The sequence below is a fragment of the Ctenocephalides felis genome, unplaced genomic scaffold (assembly GCF_003426905.1).
Source record: "Ctenocephalides felis isolate EL2017-DRISC unplaced genomic scaffold, ASM342690v1 CF-g0.4_SCAFFOLD_01170, whole genome shotgun sequence".
NCBI classification, from domain to species: Eukaryota; Metazoa; Arthropoda; class Insecta; order Siphonaptera; family Pulicidae; genus Ctenocephalides; species Ctenocephalides felis.
Genome location: NW_020537324.1, coordinates 58588136 through 58609851, shown reverse-complemented (window position 1 = coordinate 58609851; position 21716 = coordinate 58588136). Strand labels below are relative to the sequence as shown.

Sequence of the window (21716 nt, the reverse complement as noted above, 5' to 3'; positions counted from 1 at the left end):
AAACCTCACTTAAAAGCCTCACAATTGGAAGGCTGGCTGGCCGACTTTGTGAAACACAAATAATCAAAAAAGTAAGGTTGTTAGAATTTTTCACTAACATTTTTCTCTCAGCTATGAGTCTTTCATGAGGGTTACATTATTTTTATGGACAATTTTCTTACCGAGGTTTATTTACGTTACTTATTTGACAACCGATTAAGCATAATTAAATGTTACACTTTGCTTAAGTTTAAGATTTGCAGCTTAAGTCGTACCTGTCCAATTTTTTTTATTTGTACCGGTTTAATGAAAACCGTTTCATGGATTTTTGGTAAAGCGAACACAATAATAATAATACAATATTGCAAAATTTTTGCTCAAATAATAAGATATGTAAAATCAAGTGGTATTAATTTATGATGTCCTTTAATTCTTATAATGGCTGTATCTTCTTGAACAGTTTTATCTTCATCTTTAGCACCCAGTACTTTAACAATTTGGTCAAGATTGACAAGGGCTTTTTGTATTTAACCCGTGATCCTTCGGGGTAGGGGTGTGCATAAAAAAACATGCATTCGTTATAAGTTTTGGGAGTCTGGCAAAAGAAATGAGAGAAAAAGCTTGTAGATTGAACATCAATACACATATATCAAAGTAAATAGTTCTTTTTATTCACCTTTGTATGGTGATGGATAATCTTACTTACAGTTCGCTAATTAATTAATTGAACAGAGTGATCCTCACCATAAAGAAACCTTCGAGCTGGATCTGAACAGCGCCCTATCATTATTTACTTTTTGAGAATATTATTTTATTTTAGCTGTTATTTTGATAATCGTGTTCAACTTAGAAAATAATGACTAAAAAGTTGATCTCAGAGTGACTATATAATTTTTAGTAGTATATTCGACTAAGGATATAGGTGCTATGACTTAGTTAGGCAACTAGCGCCCTAATCGAACTGAAAATGGAAAAAGAAAATACATTGAAATTTCAGTAGTTGTTGATCATAAGCCATAACATAAAGATTCAATAAATGGCATAAATTAATTTTATTAAATATGCAGAAGGTCCTACCTTAGCTGCTATGACATACGCAACCTTACCTTATATAATTAGTGGGCAAATGTGAGGACCTATCATAATCTTTAGTTCTGAAAGTTTTCAAAAACTAATGCTTAACCTTTCCAAGATGTTCTACGTCTACAAATCAATAATTTAAATTGCACTTATTCGAATAATAAACAATGTTTATTATTCGAATAAGTGCAATTAAAAATCAAAATTGAAAGAACTCCAATGAAATCATGTTTATTAAACATTGATTTCATTGGAGTTCTTTCCATTCAATAATATTATTTACATAAATGTGTAGGCGCGTTGAAATTTAAATAATATACAAGTTCTTGTTATGTCAGAATCTGCACAACATCCGGCTCTTTTTTATATCTGTGATCTGTTCTGAATCCTCGTATTTCCCTTGCGAATATCGATGTACCGTTTTATTCAAGTCTTCTAAAACATTCGCTTACTATAATGAAGCAGTGATCGTAAGGCTTTACGACCATCCCACACACATCGTGATTTTCAAGTGCATATAGAAGGTTTTTAGAAGAAACGACATATGCAGAGCACATATAGTATATAGTCTGCACCAGCAGCATCACGGCATTCCACATCGCCCACCCAAGACAATTCTTGTACTTGGTTCATGTGAGCGAGTCATTTGCAATAACAGTTAATGTAATGTACTTAGCCTAGCTGTCTCCACTGATTTACCGAAGTTATGTATTATGTGCCACAAGCATCTTGTTGAGCAGAGATAATTTACCATTATTTAATTATCTGCTATATTCATGAATCTATTGTATTAGTTAAGCAATTTGTGTGGGAGTTCCTTTCACTTGTAGGAAATAGTTATGAATATAAAAATTAAAAATCCATTGGATGAAAAATATAAACAATTTATTAATTACAAATTTTTATGATCAAATAAAATGACAAGTGATTTTGTTTTTCCTCCATGTCTAGCCTGCTTGATTTCCCACACACCCTGCCCAGTGTTGATCTAACAGTTTAAAAAATAAGGGAAACACGTTATAAATATATGGTGGGAAAGCAGATTATAGCAGTGTGTGGTACTGGTCAATTAGAAATTCATCCAATAGAATAAATGACAGTTTCGTCGGCAGATCCACCGTATGGTAGGTAATTCGACCTTCCATCATCTTCATACTTTGCATATGGTTCTGAATATAAATCACGTGGTAAATTTCCTGAACCTCGATGTCTTGGTAAACTTCGAAGATTCAGCCCCACTCTACTGTATTTATTTTAATTTCTATAATATTTTGGCGAATATTATTATTCTATGGTAAATAGATGGCGCTCTGTAAAAATATGGATTTTCGCTATGATTATAATAATCTTTTCGACTTCTGCAGCCCTTTGAATCATACATCGGATTCTCGAATCGGATGTGATTCGAAGGAGAGCGTATTAAAGAGTTATCAACTTGACAAGATGCAGTCACGAAAGTCTTATGCATCAAAAGACGATTTGGTGAGCTCAGAATTAATTTTTGTGTCAGCAATAAACACTGAGGTCTGGGTATACAAAATGGGTATACCAACAGAAGTCCGGTATCAGAAGAGTAAATGGGTTAACTCGCACTGACCCGAGGACTGGACGTACCTTATAAGTAGTCACGGAAGACCAGTGATTATGGTGCTGCATCAAAGTCTACATTTTTTTAAATTTCCGATTCATGCTCCTGCTCTGTCTTCATCACAAACCTCGTAGGTCACCAGTTTGGCATCAAAATTGATTATAAACTAGGTGTACGTGGCATTTTCCTCTAGTAAAGTTTGGAAATATTTTCCGATATGTGTGAATAATCGGCATACTTAATACGAATTGTGATATAGCAACTTTGCTACTTGCGATTGTGACTATGTTAACGCCTACGGCTCAACCCTGGTCTTCATGCAGGATAGCTATAATCTCTTTTATCAAACTATTTCGAAGTACAAAATAATCCCTTACATTGTAATGCATCCTGTTCATAAATAGTCCTTCAATCATCAATCCGTCTTTCTAAGAAATTCAGATTCAGATAAATCACAGGGAAGTCGCTTGCATCAATAAACTGATTTATTTGTTTTTGGTAAAACTTTGACGAAAGGCCAATAATTAACTTATATACACGCACGAACTTCTTCCAATTCTGGTCGTAAATGATTCAGAATGACTTGAATCTCCAAGAAAAAATAATTTTATCAGCGTGGATTTTTTGGCTAAACATAAACTTCTTGTTCAGAACGGTTATTTTATTTTCTTAAATATATTAAATTATTCAAAAAGTGCATTCACATTTATTGAACGACAGATTCAATTGTGATTATTGAAATTATATCATTCAGATATTTGTCGCCTTCATAGACATTTATCATCATCGAACTAGAATGAAGAATTAAATTAAAATGCAATTTAATACCACTTAATCCGTAAATGAAATATATTTCAATCAATGGTACTTTTCTTTAACTTCAACTTATCCGTAGTGCTTCTGGATGTAAATTTTGTTAATATGCTCTTTAAGCTCGAGTATTTATTTTTGCGACGTAAATTTAAATATTACCACTTACGTCCATTGTTTATGAAAATATAGGATAGTTAACGCAGAATATATAGTTGTTTATTATTAAACATTTTTTACCTAATGTGAAATTATAAACAAAAATATAAATAAATAAATAGTGAGTGTATGTAATATTGTATGTATATTAATTGTGTGAATATGAACACGTGTTCAGTGTACACTGCATATTTTTGCATATTTTAATAAGTACTAAATTTTAAAAAGTTCTAGATCGCAATTTATCGCGATCATCAATGTAAAAAATAACAGTAAACAATATATTTATACAATATATTATAAATGACTTAAGAATTATAATAAATATGTTTGTTGATGGATGGTAATTTAAATTAAATCTAATAACTTTTTGTCACAAAGTTTATCTGAATTTGTGAGCTTGTCGGTGTAGGAACTTAGAAGTACTAAACACCAAGAAACAGAAGGATATGAGGCGTCATATGAGGGTTTTTTCTGTTTCTGAAGTATTGTTTTTTACTTGCATAACTCTATTAGCTAATGTGATAAAGAAGTTACCATGGCATTGTATTAATAATTCATATACATTAATATCACATATGCAGTTATCATTTGTTTTGATTAAATTATCATGGCATTATTATGAGCAGCATAAGTCAAGGTTGTGTCATCAATTGTAGAGCTACGTGGAATAGGTTCACAAACTAAATCAAATATTCAAAACCATGTCAAAGTGAACATCAATTATTATTCTAATAATACAATCCTATGTTATTTTTGAATTTAATGATATAAAAATTGTGAGTTGTAAAGCTGAGTAAATAATATTTGTTTTATATTTCATATTTTTTACATTATTGTGCATAATTTTGGGCTCATTCATGGTTATAGCTAGGGAATTTCAATTAGAGGTCCAAAGTTTAAGTAATGACATCAGATTGCATTAGAAATATATGTAGCAATATTTTTGCAAGTGCAATAGAAAAAGTCTTGATCCTTTTTTTACCTTGCCATAATTGAATAAATTGATATACCGATTAGTTGATAAGAATGGTCAGCATTCATATATATTCATACACCGATATACTCATATTTTTATGCACAGGTACTTCCTGGATATAACTTCGAGAAATTATCATTATATTTCTCAATTAATCATTTAGTAATAAAAAATTAGTATAGTTTAAAATCTTAATAGTAATAAATTTTAAATTTTAATTTTTTCGTTTGATTACTTTATTTAGCATTGTTTTCTCATTGCAGTTGACTTGAATAAATTCTAAATTTAGATCATAAATTCGTTCGATATTCTCAATGAATAAATCAATTCTCATGAAAAATTAAAGTCTTGATGGTAAATATTGATGGCCATTGATAAAAAAATAGCCGATTGATGTTGATTGTAAAAGTACATAGGCACATATTTAACAGTGCATTTTTTCACATATGAAATTGATTATTCTGCTGAAACTTTAACAAAAGGTAAAGAAAAAATTGCTCTTAAATCTAAAAGGGTTGTTTGTTTTTACATTTCTGTTGCAGTGAAGAAAAGGTAATTCGACTTATGTGCAGATATAAATACAATTAGTTTTTCCAAGCCGGAGTCAGACTGGACAGTCTATTTATGAATGAATGAATAAATGAATGAAATGTGTAAGCCGGTGTTGTGATTATTCACAACTGTTAGAGCGCTCAAGGGACTAGGAGAATATAGACATATAGTATTGAAATGACACAGTGTTAATATCTTAAAAACGTCTAGGTTATGTATTCAAATTTGTCATCGTTAAAATTTTATTAAAATTTTGGGTAATTATTAATAATTATACTCTTTCTACATAATAATAAATAATAAATAGTAGTCTGCCCGAAGGCAGGTCCATGGTGTGAGAGCCGCCACAACAAATGATTTCCTTGCCCTTCATCCCATTACCACTATTCCCTATCCCCATTTTTTTTTTTATTTCATGTATTTTCCTTTCCAAACTTCTGTTTTCATGCTTCCTGATCATGTGCTTTGGCTTTCAGTTCCCTGTATTTTCTCTTCTCGCGTAAGTCGTCAATCGTCTGCATTCTTCTTCTTCCCATTCCTTTTGTTCCTTCTTTCTACAAATTACTTATAATAGTATTTGTGTGAATAATTGGTGGATATATTAGGTCAACCGGAAAGTTCTGTCTGTTTATAGAATAAAACAAAACGTTAACAACATTCTATTTAAAAAAAAAAAAATTGTTGCCCTTTAAATTTCATTAACCTACGTCAGAGATGTATATAATCCACTTTTCATTATCACTTACCATCCAGTTCAAAAAGTGCTCTATTTTGATCCAAGCAAGCAAAGATGTGCATATGACAACTCGACCATCCAAAATTTTCTGACTTATTCACGTGGTCCGCATCTCAAATACTTTCACACTAATCCTATCTGATTATGGTTGAACTGAATTAAAACTTTTCTGCAATCTTGCTATAACATTACTGTTCAGACGCATTTTCATTTTATTATATCGGCCATGACGGCGGCAATCTTCATGGCATTGAGCTTTTACACCGGATGATTGCTACCCTGTAGAGGGCTAGCGGTTTTGAATCGCACTTATTTTTCTCACTTCTAAAACTAAAGTCCGCGTAACAACATATATAGTAAATAATTAATAAATATACCTTCTACAAGTAGAACTTAGTGACAAATCTTTAATAATTAACAAGTGGTCGATTCTAATCTAATTATTATATCATACAACTATTTGCATATGCAAGTCTCCATAGCCCTTACTCTACGTTGTTTGTTTGATTTCTACATACATAACATATGAGTCACATCAGTTAGAAGCAAACTGTTCGAACAACCTAACTTGTAAGTGTGCCACAGGATGTATCAACAAAAGCAATCAGCTGTACTTGGCCTAGGATGTTGCGTAAATCCAAAGCGACGTTGACGTTGGCGATGAATAACAAGAATTCTTAGACAAACGATTATTTTTAGACTATTGTTTTTCATTAATATTGTGGTTTCCAATGACGACATCGTGTCGTTTGCAAAGGAATTCACACGTATGCTCGATCAAACCTTAAATGGTTAATGTTTGATGATACACATGGCAATTAAATCCAACTAGCAAATCCAACTTATATTTCTATTTCATTAGCAAAATATTCACAAGTGAAATAGGTCTTATCCGGCATTGATGCATCAATAAAAATATTCGCCTTATTACAGAAATTGTGATTATAATTCATTGCACAAAGATGAGACAACTTTTTAGGTTGCCATCTGTACAACCGACTAGTATTAAGTTATGTTTTCACAACAGCTTCTAGGACTTCCAATTTCTGATTGGTGTTCAAAATAATAATCAAAAAATCAAATTCAAAATAGTAGTATCATTTTGTATAACTCGATACCCTCTTCTTGCAGCATGATATCAAGCAATCGTGACATTGGTTTTCAATTGGAAATATGTTTCCAAGTGAAAATAGCCTTTCCCCGACTTCGCTGCATCAGATGAAAAGTCCTAAACATCACGTGTATTTTTAGTTATGTAAAATTTTTCGAACGAATTTTTCAAATTTATGTAGAATCGTATTTTTTTTTTTTAAATTAGGCAAAAATTAATTACACGTGCTATTTTATTAGACCCCTCCTTCCACGACGTAGTTTTTCGTGATTTTTTATTGTCAAACCTCCAGCTCTCCCTAAAAGCCTCACATGATTAATGGGCGCTCCTTGATTATTTTTCTTGGCGATTTTAATAAATCTTTGTATGGCAATAGTGTTTCTGGTCTTAATGAGAATTCTAGAATAAAATATTAAAAACTTACAATTGTTTTAATTTTAAAAATTCATTAAATGTGGAAATAATAGTTCGAGTCAAAATTGCAAACTTCTGACAATTTAAAAGTTGTTAAATTTTAATTCGTACTGATTATGTCGATTTACAACGCAAAGTTTTTGCAATTTATCGTCAAAAAAATGCCACTTTACCTGTTTCTGTAATAATTTATGAATGAATTCAAGCCATATGTAGAAGATTCAGCAGAAATATGTTCTTTTGATTTAATATGGCAAAAAAAAGAATGCAGCTTAGCCGTGTTCCAATTCATGATTGCAATAAAAGTTCCAAGTTGTACAATTGTGCTAATTAATTTGTCGTTAATAATTTATAAGACCGTTTATAGTATTATCTAGTGGACGCAGTTGACTACAAATCTAATGAATAAAATTTATGAATAGAATATACAATGTTACATTTATCGCTTATTGAATGGCGTAGTTTGCCTTACAACTAGCAAGAAATTAATTTCAACAATGCAGTTTATTATTATATAAACCTGAAACTGCATTACTTATGACAAATGATTGTTTACTGTTTGTATAATGTTAAAGTGGAAATGCGTTGGCATATAAGACGTATTAAATGATTGTAATTATAAAATATACGTTATGTTAATTTGTTGACATCCGTCTTGCGTTCTGATTTATTGATGATAAAAATTATTTTTTCTCTATAAATTAGATATTTCTAATATTTGTAAAAATAATAAACATTTAATAAGTATCATTCACAATAGCTTCTGCTCTAGATGTTCAACAAATAAAGAATTTGTTTGAAAAACTATATTCACCATTTATCGAACTTATACCCTATTAGTCAAATTTATATTTATTTAAATTTATGATAAAATGTACCGAATAACAACATATATACACACACACACACACACATATATATATATATATATATATATATATATATACACCATTAATTGTATTTTAATTCACCTCATCCTACATATTTTAAAGAATTTACATGGTGTCATAATTTTAGCGTCGCAAATAAGACTTTCGACATAATCCGCTAATTGCCGTATTTAAATAAAATATGAATAATGTTAATAAATCAACATTCGGCAGACTTTTACATCTCATGAAATCAAACGCGAATGTTAACTTAAATGATATAACACCTAATTTTCTAAATTCGTGTTGTTTCACGCCGCAGCTTTCTATTTAGATGTTATTTCGACATAAATCATTACGAGTGCCAATACATGGAGTAGTTTCTGAAATATTTACAAAACATTACCTGATAGTTAATTATAAATGCACGGAATTTTTAGAATTTATATGATTAAAGTAATATGTTAATACCTATATATTTTATTAATTTTTCGTCGTATAAAATCTAAATTTCATCATTTTGCTCATTATGATGATTAGTTGACTTTATTGATTAATAGGATTCCAAATTTAGTTAACTCATATGTAGAGATAAACGAAAACAAGCTAATTAAGATATACCTATCTATCTTTGAAATTAGTAACTTATTTGGTTAATATTATTTAATTAATTAGTATGATATGTAATGAATGAACATATATCAGATATGAAAAAAATTATAGATTTAAATTGTTTATATTAGATTTAATTTAATTGAATGATAGTTATTTATTTTGATATACAAGGTACAAGAAGGCAATAAAATTATTGTAATAAACTATTTATCAGATCAATTGTTGAAGGATATTGTTTGAACAAAAAAAATTGTATATTGTTTAAACAAAAAATTGTAAATTTTCAAAAATTAATCATTGAAGATTATAGTAACCTTTAAGTGTTGTTGATCACAAAGAATTGAAATGTGTTTAAGTTTTTTAAATAACGCCAAAATTTAGTTTTACTTTTATTAATTACGAAGAAACTACCCTGACCAACATTTATCAAAAATCGATCAACCCGTTTTACAGATATCTTTTATATGTATATACCTTAAATTTGGTATTTTCTCTTGTAATATGAATGCAATATCGTTCTTAAACACTTAAATTTGAGAAAAAAAAATCTGTTTGTCCAATTTTTATCCATGAAATTGAAACCTATCGAATGTTTTTTGAATTTTTCATATATTTAAAAAAACAGCTAATTACTCTTTATTTTTTTTGGTTTTTCAATCATTTTTTGATTCACTTGTTTTATGTTTTTAAATGTTAACGATTTTAAGGTAAGTTATTTAAATCGACCAAAAATAGAAATTGGCATACCTTAGAAAAATTGATGTGTGTTGTGTGTGCGTATGTATGGATGTATGGATACAGTTCGTTTACGTTTTCGGGCGCACGGATCAACCGATTTGAATGGTTCAAAAAATATTCGATTCCTATTAATAGGGAGATATGCTGATTAGTTTTTGGCAAAGGCAGGTCCAGCCGTTTCGGAAATACGGAGCTAAATGTGCAAAAAATGGCAGTTTTTAACTTTTTACTAATTATGTTTTTTTTGAGTATCGAAAATAATTCGGATTTTAATTTTAGCTAAAGTTTCAAAGCTCAATTATATACTTCAAATAAATAATTTTATTTAAATTAACATCTTACTACCGCATGACAATAGAAGACTGAAAAGGATATGGCCATTCGATTTTATGTAAACTAAGTAAGATATATCACTGGATTATCTTATATAATATCATACTTATTTAAATGTACAGTTTAGCTCATAGAAATTATTTTTGTATTTCTGATTGCTGAAATAAAGTGAAATAAAAAAAAAAATTAAATTTAGACTTTGCAATTCAGTTTATATAATTCTTATAAACATGAGACAATGTTCTTCATTTTAAATCCGATTGATTAAGCTTTGCTTATTTAGGTACGGGAAGTTCTAGCTATATGGCTTAAGGTGCCATAAAGCTAGAACTAGATGCCATACACTAGTTTAGATTTTTATCACAAAGAAACGGCTGCACTTACCATTACGCAGAACTACAAGTTACTATTGAATCCTATCAAATTTAATTTTTATAATCAGTTGTGTTCGAGGAAAAGCTTAGTAAAGTCAAAATTATTCATCAAAAGTCGAAATCGAAATCAATAGATTTTTTTTTACAATTACATAAACAACTTTAGTTTGAAATTTCTGTTCGGATAATAGTGCCTCCACCGTATTTTAATACCGCACCGCTAATATTCTGATAATTATTTTTACATTATCTGATTATACATATTAATTATGATATTATGTAGGTACGGCATTTCTTGCTTTATTTGTGATGAACATAGCTAATTATAATGTTACATTATTAATTGGTGCTTAACAAATTCCAAAATATTATGGTCACATATTTTAAAATCTACACTTTCTATTCTACAAGAAACTTAATATTGAAAACCTTGTCAATTAGTGTAATATATATGTATATTTATATTATCCGTGTCATTTGTACAAAGAATTTATAAAGTATCATAATCCTATTCCGAGAAGATTAAAACCTGATCTACGTTCAGTTCTGATGATGATTTAATTTAAATATTATCTTGTCATAATATCCACGCGACATTAAATATAGTATTACAGGTAACCGGCACCTACTGGCAGTGTCCCGTGGTCGCGCGCATAGTTCGAATTCCTAATGCCGTTGAATTACATGTAATAATGAAATTCACATAGCCCGAGGGCCCGAGAGCCGAACTCAAAGACATTGCGGCAGCGGCAAAAGTTTTCGAATAGAAATCATTTTATATTTCAATCCGTGTGAACCGAGATCGCAGACTGCATGGCATCCGCGGCCACGCAGATCCGGAATTTTATTTCTCAACTGTGCCAATGACAATCGCACACTTTTCTGAAGAATGTAAACTTCGCTCTGAAACAGGCGAAGTCCAAAGTTGAATTTAAGATTGCCGTTGTTTGTCATGTGTTTGCGGACTTTCTCGAAATCGGATTGTGCTTAATCCGCATTTTGGTTGTTTGTTTGTTTTATTTTAATGACTTTTACTAACTACATTTCATATAATTTCATTTGCATTTTTTGGGACAAAAACTTTTATTTCATGGTCTGCACTTAACATCACACATTACCCATTATTAAGCTAATTTGGACATACGGTATTCACCTATGGGACTCAGCTTCTAACTAGAATGTGTTAACCCTTGACGAACGAATGCCGCCATATTCGCGACATTTTGAATATTCTGAATTTTTGTGATATTTTAAGACGCTAAGTTTGGCTTTAACTATAAAAATATGGCAAAGAAAAGTAGTGTTGAAAAATCAAGTTCTACTAGAATCCTGGAATTTTTGGAGATGAAAATCCAATGAAGTTATATTAATTATGCACCTACTTTCGTTTTGGAAACAAAGAATTTATTTTCTTTAAAATCGGTCGGCCTAATCATAGTTTTACAAAAATGTGCATTAAGTAAGGTAACTATTCGGTTTGGACGAAACAGTCTCGCAATATTTGTCTCGGATTTAGATCTTTTATCCCGGATTGTCCCGGGTTTTCAAAAATTAATATGAAAATTAACAAAAATTATGGTAACAAACAAACATGTGCTAATTCATTATGAAGAAAATTGAATAGAATTTTGTACAAGGCTCAAAATCATAAATATCATAAATAAAAAGTATTACATATAATCGAATAACAAAGTTCTTATTAAAAGTCTGCAATTCTGATTAAAAAATAGCATTTGTTATTTCAAAACCTTCTCCCCCGTCCGCCGTCCCGGATTAACATAACTAAAAATTGCCGTCTCGGTTTTGACCTAAAAAAAATATGGTCACCTTAGTGTTAAGGGATTTAAAGATATTAAAATAAGATTATCAGAAATTTTGAATGCCCCAAAGTATGTTCCAAGTTGGTTAATTCATGAAGACGTCAACATCAATACGCGATAAACGATAAAATACGAATTCATTCAGACAAATACGAAGGCCTCCTCAAGGATCACCCAAACTCAATGGGGCAATATTGAAAAAGAAGTTCATTATATATTAAGTTCTTTCATTTTCAAAATCACTGGCATTGGTCAGGAGATTCTGTATTTTTAAAGTTGCTCGTTTATTTTATAGTTTTGCTTGTTATCCTATTAGCAATTAGGATAGGTGTGAAAATCATTGTATAGTAATATAATAAAAGTAAAACTTCGCACATAAATCACTACTATGTGAAGGAAATGTAATATATTGTATGCATCATTATATAAGCAACATTTTCTTTTAATTTCATATCTTTCTATAAAAATTGGTAAAAATGCTGCTCTAGAGATAGTACTGATTATACCGTAACTGGTTAGCATCATTTATTCGGCCAGTTGAATGCCGAAGATGTTTCACTTTCCAGAATGCCCTTTTTCAACTTACAGAGTGCATATTTACTGATGCATTTTTAATCTATATTTCATATAATTTCGTTTGATTTAAATCTATTTTTTCTATATTTGGTCAATCGCAAAGTAATCTTTTCTCTACAAATGCAATTGTATTATTTGCATTCTATATAATACACATATAAGGTTTCATAGATATTTTATGGAAACAATGCAATTTATGGTATTTTTTATTATATAAGTTTAAGTAGCATTTTCTTTATACTTTGTTTTACTATAATAATAGCGAAAATGTTGCTCTAGAAATGTAACCGAATGCAACTGGTTTGCTGAGTTTGTCTGTATACTTACGTCTGGTACTTGTTAGATGACGAAATTGTTTCTATATTCAGAAGGTCGTTTTTTATCATTTTCAGAGTACATATATATTTAGTTTTACGTGAGCTTTAACAATAATTTAACAACACCAACAATAAATAATTGAAAACAACACAAAAACATTTTTCACCAAATTGATAATGAACATATCAAATGCACATTACTGCAGCTCAATCTTGTTGCCATCGCAAAAGTTATCCACTGCACTATTTCTTTCTATTGCAGCTCTTAGTTAATTGTGATATTTATCTAGATCAGCTGTTTTTACTGTTGAACTCAAACTTCATTAATATTATTTATTCCATTCTATTTTGCGAGTGAATGACATAGGACAAATAGCTCATAGAATTGTCATGTATTCTGATTGCTATTGAAAATTAAATTAAAAAAAATTCTATTTTCTCTACGATTTCTGATATTTGGGCCTTTTGGCTAGCCATATCTGGTTGAAATATTACACCTCAAAAAGTATTGAGACATAATAGCACTGTTACATATATTATATTTTTAAATAGAATCAGAACAAACCATTGGAAATAATAATTTGAAAATACTAATATAAATGCCATCTAACAAAGGTCTAATTTTGATTCTTTTTTAGCAAACATACTAATAATAACTTGTGACGTCGAAGAATGGAAAATTTATCAAATTGCGCCCCCCTCTAACCAGTGTTATTTATATTAACCCAATAACCAGTGTTATTTATATTTATTTTGATTAAATTGTTAATATGAATGAACAAATTGGAATTCAAGCGTATAAGGAAAAGTCCAATAATCCAATAATAGTAACAAGCAAAGTTTATAACCGTTTAAGTAATTGAACAACTTTGTCTTTAATCATTGAATATCTGAATTTCTTGATAATTCATTCAAATGATTTAATCATTAATATTTCCATTATTCTCATTATTATTATGAATGATTGGAATTTTCTTGACTGGTTTCGTGCCGTCTACTCGCGTATGTCCATGTTCCGAGCGTTGCGTGGCGCAGACCCACCAAGTAGGACATCCAAGGCGTACGGCGCGCAAGGTCGTGCCGTACCGTGTCTCATTCATATAAAAACTACAAGAAACCGGATGCTGTCTTGTTATAAGCTCACAGTTATTAATTTTGATGTATTGTATACAGAGTTGGATATCTTGAAATATATTGAGACCTGCGTACAAGACAATGTTTTTGTCAATTTCCATATTGTATTAATTTTTAGTAAGTCCTTACTTGCACGTCGGTAATTTCTGGTTGGTCGATTTTCCTAATAAGAATAATTGGTAGATTTTTTTAATTTATTGATTTTATGAAGTATAGTCACATATTGCTTGTTTTCTGAACAATATTGTAGAATTCAAAAATAATTACAAATAAGTAAACAACATAACCCATGTCACTGGGTATCACTGGGTTTAATAAATTTAAACCGCGTATTTTCTCCTTGTTTAAAATATTGGTGATATATATAGAAGATATTCGATTAAGAAAAAAGAAAATCCGGATAATTGAAAGTATGAAGAATAATGTTGTGTATATTAAAAACAACAAATACATAGGTTTCAACTAAAATCATTGTTTATTAAGAAATTAACACTTACTTATGTATGTACATTAGGGTGGTTCTTAAAAAGGTCATTTCTGAATTTCCTTGCTCCCAGGGGCTCAAATGGTTCCAAATAGATAAAAAACAATTCTCTGAAAGTTATAACTTAGCGACAAAAAGGTATAACTTAGCGACAAATGAATGAGTTTTATTCATTCTTTGTTTTTAATCATCAAATATCTCAATTTCTCGATATTTAATTCAAATGATTTAATCATTAATATTTCCATTATTCTCATTCTTATTATGAATGATTGGAATTTTCTTGGCTGGTTTCGTGCCGTCTACTCGCGTATGTCCATGTTCCGAGCGTTGCGTAACTAAACTAAAAAAACATTTTTAAATTTTTTGAAAATTATTCCATGCTATTTCCATACAAAACTTTGATTGAATTGCGCTCTATCTAAACGTGAATATTAAGAGCTAAAACTTTCGGAGAATTGTTTTTTATCTATTTGGAACCAATTGAGCCCCTGGGAGCAAGGAAATTCGAAAAAGACCTTTTTAAGGACTACCCTAATGTACATACATATTATCTTACAAGATTACATTATCTACATGCATAATACTAAACTGGAGCTAAATGGAATAAAATATTTAAGTACTCATGTACGGATAATTTGTTTCCAATCATGAAATAACTAGGCAATAAATTGGTCGCGGTTGTTAATTCGGATAATCGCAAATTCGTATAACTGAGGGCCGGATAAACGAGTTTCTACTGTAGTTATAACAAAATTCATAAGTAGATAAAACAAAACTTCATTATCGTGTCACATTTTAACAATGTGGCTAAATGACAAGTGCAACTTTGTATGAATTATTACACATCTAAGTGTAAGTGTAAGAAAAATATCAAGAGTAATAAATTTCAATATAGCATTTTAATTTCTTAGTTCCATAATCAAATGGCGTATCTAAATTTTATCATCCCTGCCTGTGAAAAAAAATTCAAAGATTTTATTTTTTATGAATGAAGTGAAATTTATTCATTTATATTTTTACCGAGTTCTTACAATTTTTCTTCTAGATTTTTATATTTTTATAGTTTTCTAGATAAGTTATTAATAAATTAAGGTACTGATTCATATATTGGTTTTAATAAATGATTTTACTTAAGCAATTAATTCCACGATTTTATCAATTAATATTTTATTTCAGAAATTTGGCAATTGGAATTGGAATTCAAAACTTCCCGGAAGGCTTAGCTGTCAGTCTTCCTCTTCACTCTGCTGGATTTTCAATGTGGCGCAGTTTTTGGTAATAAAAGATATACAATTATTTATTTTTAATTAATTTATATATATTAATATATTTTAATTTATTGGATTATTATTTTTTACATTATTCTCGAGTATGGAATATATGTTAATTATAAAAATAAGTTTAAAATTGATTCATTTGAAATTAAAATTTTATTTAAAAAAAAACTTCTATATGTGAGTGCATGACTGAATATTGTCGGCTTATTTATTTGTCTGAAGAATAGTATGAGAAGATTTTTGTGCAGAAACTTGTAATTAAAAATATTCATTAACGAGCTAATTGTCGATTTAGATAAAATTAACATATACATTTTATATTATATGTTATATTTGAATCAATTAACACGTGATGTTGCTTATAAATTTTATAGTGTTAATTTCAACTTTATTTTCTGCTTAAGTAAGGACTAAGTTAAGCAGCTTAACTTAAGCAGTTCATTTCAAAGTAAAACATTTTTTCGATGAACAGTACATTTTGTTCTAAAATGTTATTTTAACTCGTCATAGGAAGTCCAAGAATTTATATATTGACGAGTATACTGGTGCGTGTAAATCATTTACTTTTAGATTGCCATTTTTGTAGAAAAAACGTACATTTAAAATTATACTGATATAATAAAACCAATTTGAATTTTTTTCCAACACTTTATTCAGGTACGGTCAATTATCTGGCATGGTAGAGCCCGTTTTCGGTGTATTGGGAGCCGTAGCAGTAGCCGCCGCGAGGCCAGCGCTGCCCTACGCTTTGGCCTTCGCTGCCGGAGCTATGATCTACGTCGTAGTAGACGATATTATACCTGAGGCTAATACGAGGTAGGCAATAGTAGAAATTGTAGTTAATGTAATTACCTTTTTGTTTTAACGCATTGTATAAAAGATTTAACGTATGTTTTAACGCATTGTAACGTTGTATAAAAGATCAAGGGATGGTTTTGTATATTCAAAGCATGGCTTCACTTTTGTCATTCATGTATACGAGGTGATGTGTTCAAAAATTCAACAGGTCGGTTTAGGTTTTGCGACACAATGTTGTCGTTGTGGTGTTACTATGTGGTTTAAACTAAGGTGACCATACGTCTAGGATTGGCCGGGACAGACCCGATTTTCCGCCTTACGTCCCGGATTTTTCTAAAAGCAATATTTGCCCCGGTTTTAGGTGTTTTGTTCCGGATTGTCCCGGATTTTTAAAAATGTTTTGATTGACAATATTGTTTAAATATATTTCAACTAGAAAATTTGAACCGAAAAAATGTGCATACATATTGTTAGCTCACCCCCTCCCCCTCTCACACACCTTCTAATCCGTCCCGGATTACATGCAAAAAAAAAATGGTCACCTTATTTAAACTTATATTCCAAATATATGTTCACTGATTCAAGTACATAACATATTTGGTAAATGAAGATAAATAGAATTATAAAGATAAGTAGACGAATCAGGTGCTTTCTTGAATCATAGAAATTTAGTTAAGTATTCAGGATTTACATCTCAACTACATTTTCGTGAATTGTCTCTGTTCGTGATTCATTATAGTAAATCAGAATCGTATCTAAAGTTACTTCTAAGTGATATTCATACAACGAATCTTCAAAATTCCGAAATTTTGGAACATGTAACATACCTAACAATTTTTCCTACTGAAATTTGACTGGTTTCTGAACCAGTTCTGAACCAAAATGTTCTGAACACACCTACATCATTCTAACCTCAATAATTAATGTGTATATTGTCGTAGAATGCATCCAATATTATGAAATTATTGCTGAAATTCATTAACACCACCATGTATAATCATTTTACACTATTTTTGAATATCAATTCATATTCATCTCATTTAAAAGTTGCATGAAAATTATATTTTTCATTTATTCATCATATTATTTATTTTGTTGCATAAGAGTTTTGATTCCAAATTCACACGCTCTTCGACATACAAAAATCGACACTATTGTGATATAAATATTCTAGTCAATTCTATTATTTATATCTAGATATTAATTTATATAGGCAATCAAACTTATTATTATATTTCATTTAGATATTCTTATGCTGGTTTGGGGTAATATGTTTATATGACTTGCCAAAATTAGTTGACACTCCTATTTTTCAAATATTGCTAATTTCTAAACCATTTTACATAATTAATGATTTGATTAAATATAATTGTTCATACGCATATAGAAACTTTCATATTTAATTGCTAGTTTATTCTAGCAACTAAAGATGATTAAATACATTTCTATCGAAATACTCATGTTTGTTAACTATTATTAATTTCCAACTTTTAAATCATTGGCATGGAAACTGCATCCAGCACCGGATAGATTTGGCCTAGTGTCCAAATAGTGAAGTCACATAGTTTGCTTTCCATAGTGAAATTTTTACTATTCCAATTAGAATTACATTTTACTCATATTTATCATTGGTTCAAATCGTAGTGCCCAAAAATAATTGCAACGAAATTAAAGCGATTTTAGCTGCATTGTGATTAATACACAACTATTAGCCCAATATAACCAGACGTACTTGATTCAAATTACAATTTTTTCCTACCAAAATAGTTAAAAAATATTAATAAATATATTGTTATTAAAACTATTAAAAAAATAAAATAATAATTAAAATAAAATAAAATTAAAAAAAAAATTGTTATTATCGCAAAAAATTTTATTAGCCTCATTTGTCCTAATATACGTGCGTAGGTACTTGATTCAATTTACATGTTTCCTGATCATATTTGCTTTTCCAAATAGTTAAAAAATATTGATAAAACATATTGCTATTAAAACTATTCAAAAATGTTTGTTATTGTGGTAAAATTTATGTATTGGCCCAATTGGCCCTAATATACGTGCATCTGCTACCTTAATTGGTTTCCACAAGTGGATCAAATGGAAATTGCTCTATTCTTCTGCATTTTTTTATTTGAATTATTTAGGAACTCATATATTCGTTATTTTGGATGTTGTTTTATATCTCAAAAATAGCAAGAGAAATTAATGTATCAACCATGTACCTTAATCGCTTAGTATCAGAATGACTTGGTCATTCAAAAATGGCATATTCCATTAACAGTGCTTTTATTTACTACTGAATTAAGTAGTAGTTTTGGCATTACTTTTTTTTATTGGATTAGTAGAATCGTAGATCATCTCATAGTAGAAGTAGTAGTATATGTGTAAAATAGTGCACGTTTGCTTATTTGTAACTACATTTCTTAATATTTCCTAAACATTTGACATTTAGCGTTTCGTTTCATCATTCGCATTTCATGTTAGCATGTATATCAAGAAGTTGCTGTTTCATTATTGATTTATTGTGTTATGGGAGATTGCAAATAGAAATCGATAACCACTGATAATAAATTATAATTATAGTTTAGTTTAGTAGAACTAACAACGAATGAAAGCAAATCAGAAAAGCTGATATTTTATAGATCGCATTGATTAATTTATCAAATAGAAGAGACGTGCTGAAAAAGGGAAATATGCTTACTATGTTAAAATACCATTAAAAATCATGTAATTTTTGCTGTTCTAAACAAGTAGTATTCTTCTTAAAAATAATAGTAATTTTTTCCATAAATTGAAATATATTACTTCCAATTTATTTTGTATAGATAATTATTTATTTGTCAGTTTTTCTTAGAAGATGCCTGAATTATCTACTGCAAATCATAAAATACGCCATCAATTTGAAAATATAGCAATAAAATATTGTTTATTAATAATTAAATTTTATATAACAAGTAGTAGGAATTTCAGCCAGTAAATTTATTGTGTACAATAAAATTAGAATATCCATCATAAAATCTGCAATGATAATTAAAAATTTTACGAGGTCTAACTCATTCCTATATATCTACCTGTGAACCATGGCAGTTGCTTATATACGATTGCACGTTGGAATTTTTTTATAAATTTTTATGGTGAAATTATTCTCGTTTTTGAAAGCAATCAGATTTATCGTCCTACGAGTTCCTGTGCTTAAACTTTTTCTTTTTTTACTCTGAATTTAGATGGCAACTCAATGGTTAACCCATCTATATTTGATAGATTTTTATTACTATAAATTATCTTATATTGATAATAAATTATTTTTAAATTAACTTCAGCAATGCCTGGGCTAACTACGACTCAAAATTTCAAAAATTTATCGTATGCGACATTTTTAATATTTTGGATCATAACAAAAAAATTAAAATATTTTACATTATTTTGCACTTGGAAATATATTATGGATCTATATTTTCAAATGAAAATTGCTAGCACAATTACATCAAATAAATACTAGTTTGAATTATTTGATTCACAAAAGTGTCAACTTGTGAATCAATTGAAAAATTCATAGTCAAATTGTGTTCTTAACGAAATGCCGTGGAGTAATTCCTATTTTCAATAAGCGTCTCTTCCTCGGCACATCTCTCAAATTATTAAAATGATGAATCACTTTGAAATCAAGTTCAGAGCATTGGAGCCATTTCTTGAATAAAATAATTATATTATATTACTGGTCTCTTTTGTTGACTTGGTTGTCACGAACTGTCAAAAAGCTATGCTTTTGCTGCTCGATCGGCCATATTATACTATATCAACTTCTAAAACCTAACCTCCAAATTGCGTCAGAGTATATAGTTATAACATTAGTTCGACTTCACTTATGGACCGATTCTGCCCCACAACAGACCAAGGTTATGCTAAGGCTATGTTATGAAGAAGTATCCATACTAAATATTGACAAAATTCATGTGGTTAGTGTGCAGTCAGGCGTTTTTTCAGGTTGCCAGATAGAAAACCTAACCTAGAAACCGCACAAATGTCAAAAAAAAGATCTTAGATAACAGGGTATTTTTGATCCAGCTTCATAACATACAAGTGACGTTGCAGTTTATGTGTGAAATGCCTGAATGCACAGCAAATACATGACATTTAGACAGTATTCATTATGATTCAGTAGCATGATGTATGGAAATTGGAGCGTAACATGGCCTTGCTATAACATTGGTCTGTTGTGTGGCGGATTCAGCTCATTAGTGTCCTATCATAAGTGATAACATATTAACCAATTTATGATAACATTGTTATTTGAAATTTGTGCCATATGGAGGGTAGGTTTTAGAGGTTGGCATAGTCTAAAAGCTTCGATTGATATGGAAAGACATACTTTCTAACTACCTACTCATACAAACTCATACGAACAAAAGAAACCAGTAACATTTACTTACTAATTGATCTTGAGATTTTACTCCTTAATGTTTATTAATTTCAGATAAAAATAATCATTGTATTGTCTATAAAATATCAGCTTTTTCAAACTTTGCAAGGGTGCGTTACCTAACCAGCATAAATATAATACTAATTAGTTAATCGGTCTATTTTAAATAAATATTAATAACGAATTTTCATATTTTTCGCAGCGGTAACGGTAAGTTGGCCACGTGGGGCGCAGTTTTGGGTTTCGTGGTAATGATGTGTCTTGATGTCGGTTTAGGATAAAACAATGCTACTTCGATCTAGACCTAATTTGTAGTAAATAAATGATTCGAATAAAAGAACATTTTTGGGTATGGGTATAAAAGTGTAAAATTTGTGTGAATGAATACATTTGCGAACAATCTTTTGATTTCAGCATCAGTTTTCATTCATTCTTAAACAATTAAACTTTCGTATGACAAACTTGTATACATATATCAAAACCTCCTTAATTTAATCACCTGTTACAATTTTTTCAATAATTGTTCGAAAAATGTTATGTTGCGGATAAA

General features: G+C 29.7%; 1 protein-coding gene across 1 annotated transcript in view; it reads left to right on the top strand.

Moving 5' to 3' along the window:
• LOC113366341 (zinc transporter ZIP11-like) overlaps positions 1-21494 on the top strand; it is a 356006-nt gene extending 334512 nt beyond the window's left edge. The window contains exons 5-7 of the mRNA XM_026607929.1: positions 15848-15946; positions 16606-16764; positions 21369-21494. Coding sequence (XP_026463714.1) covers positions 15848-15946; positions 16606-16764; positions 21369-21447 — 337 coding nt within the window. The 3' untranslated portion in view covers positions 21448-21494. The remainder of the gene's footprint in view (positions 1-15847; positions 15947-16605; positions 16765-21368) is intronic.
• Positions 21495-21716: the final 222 nt, after the last annotated feature.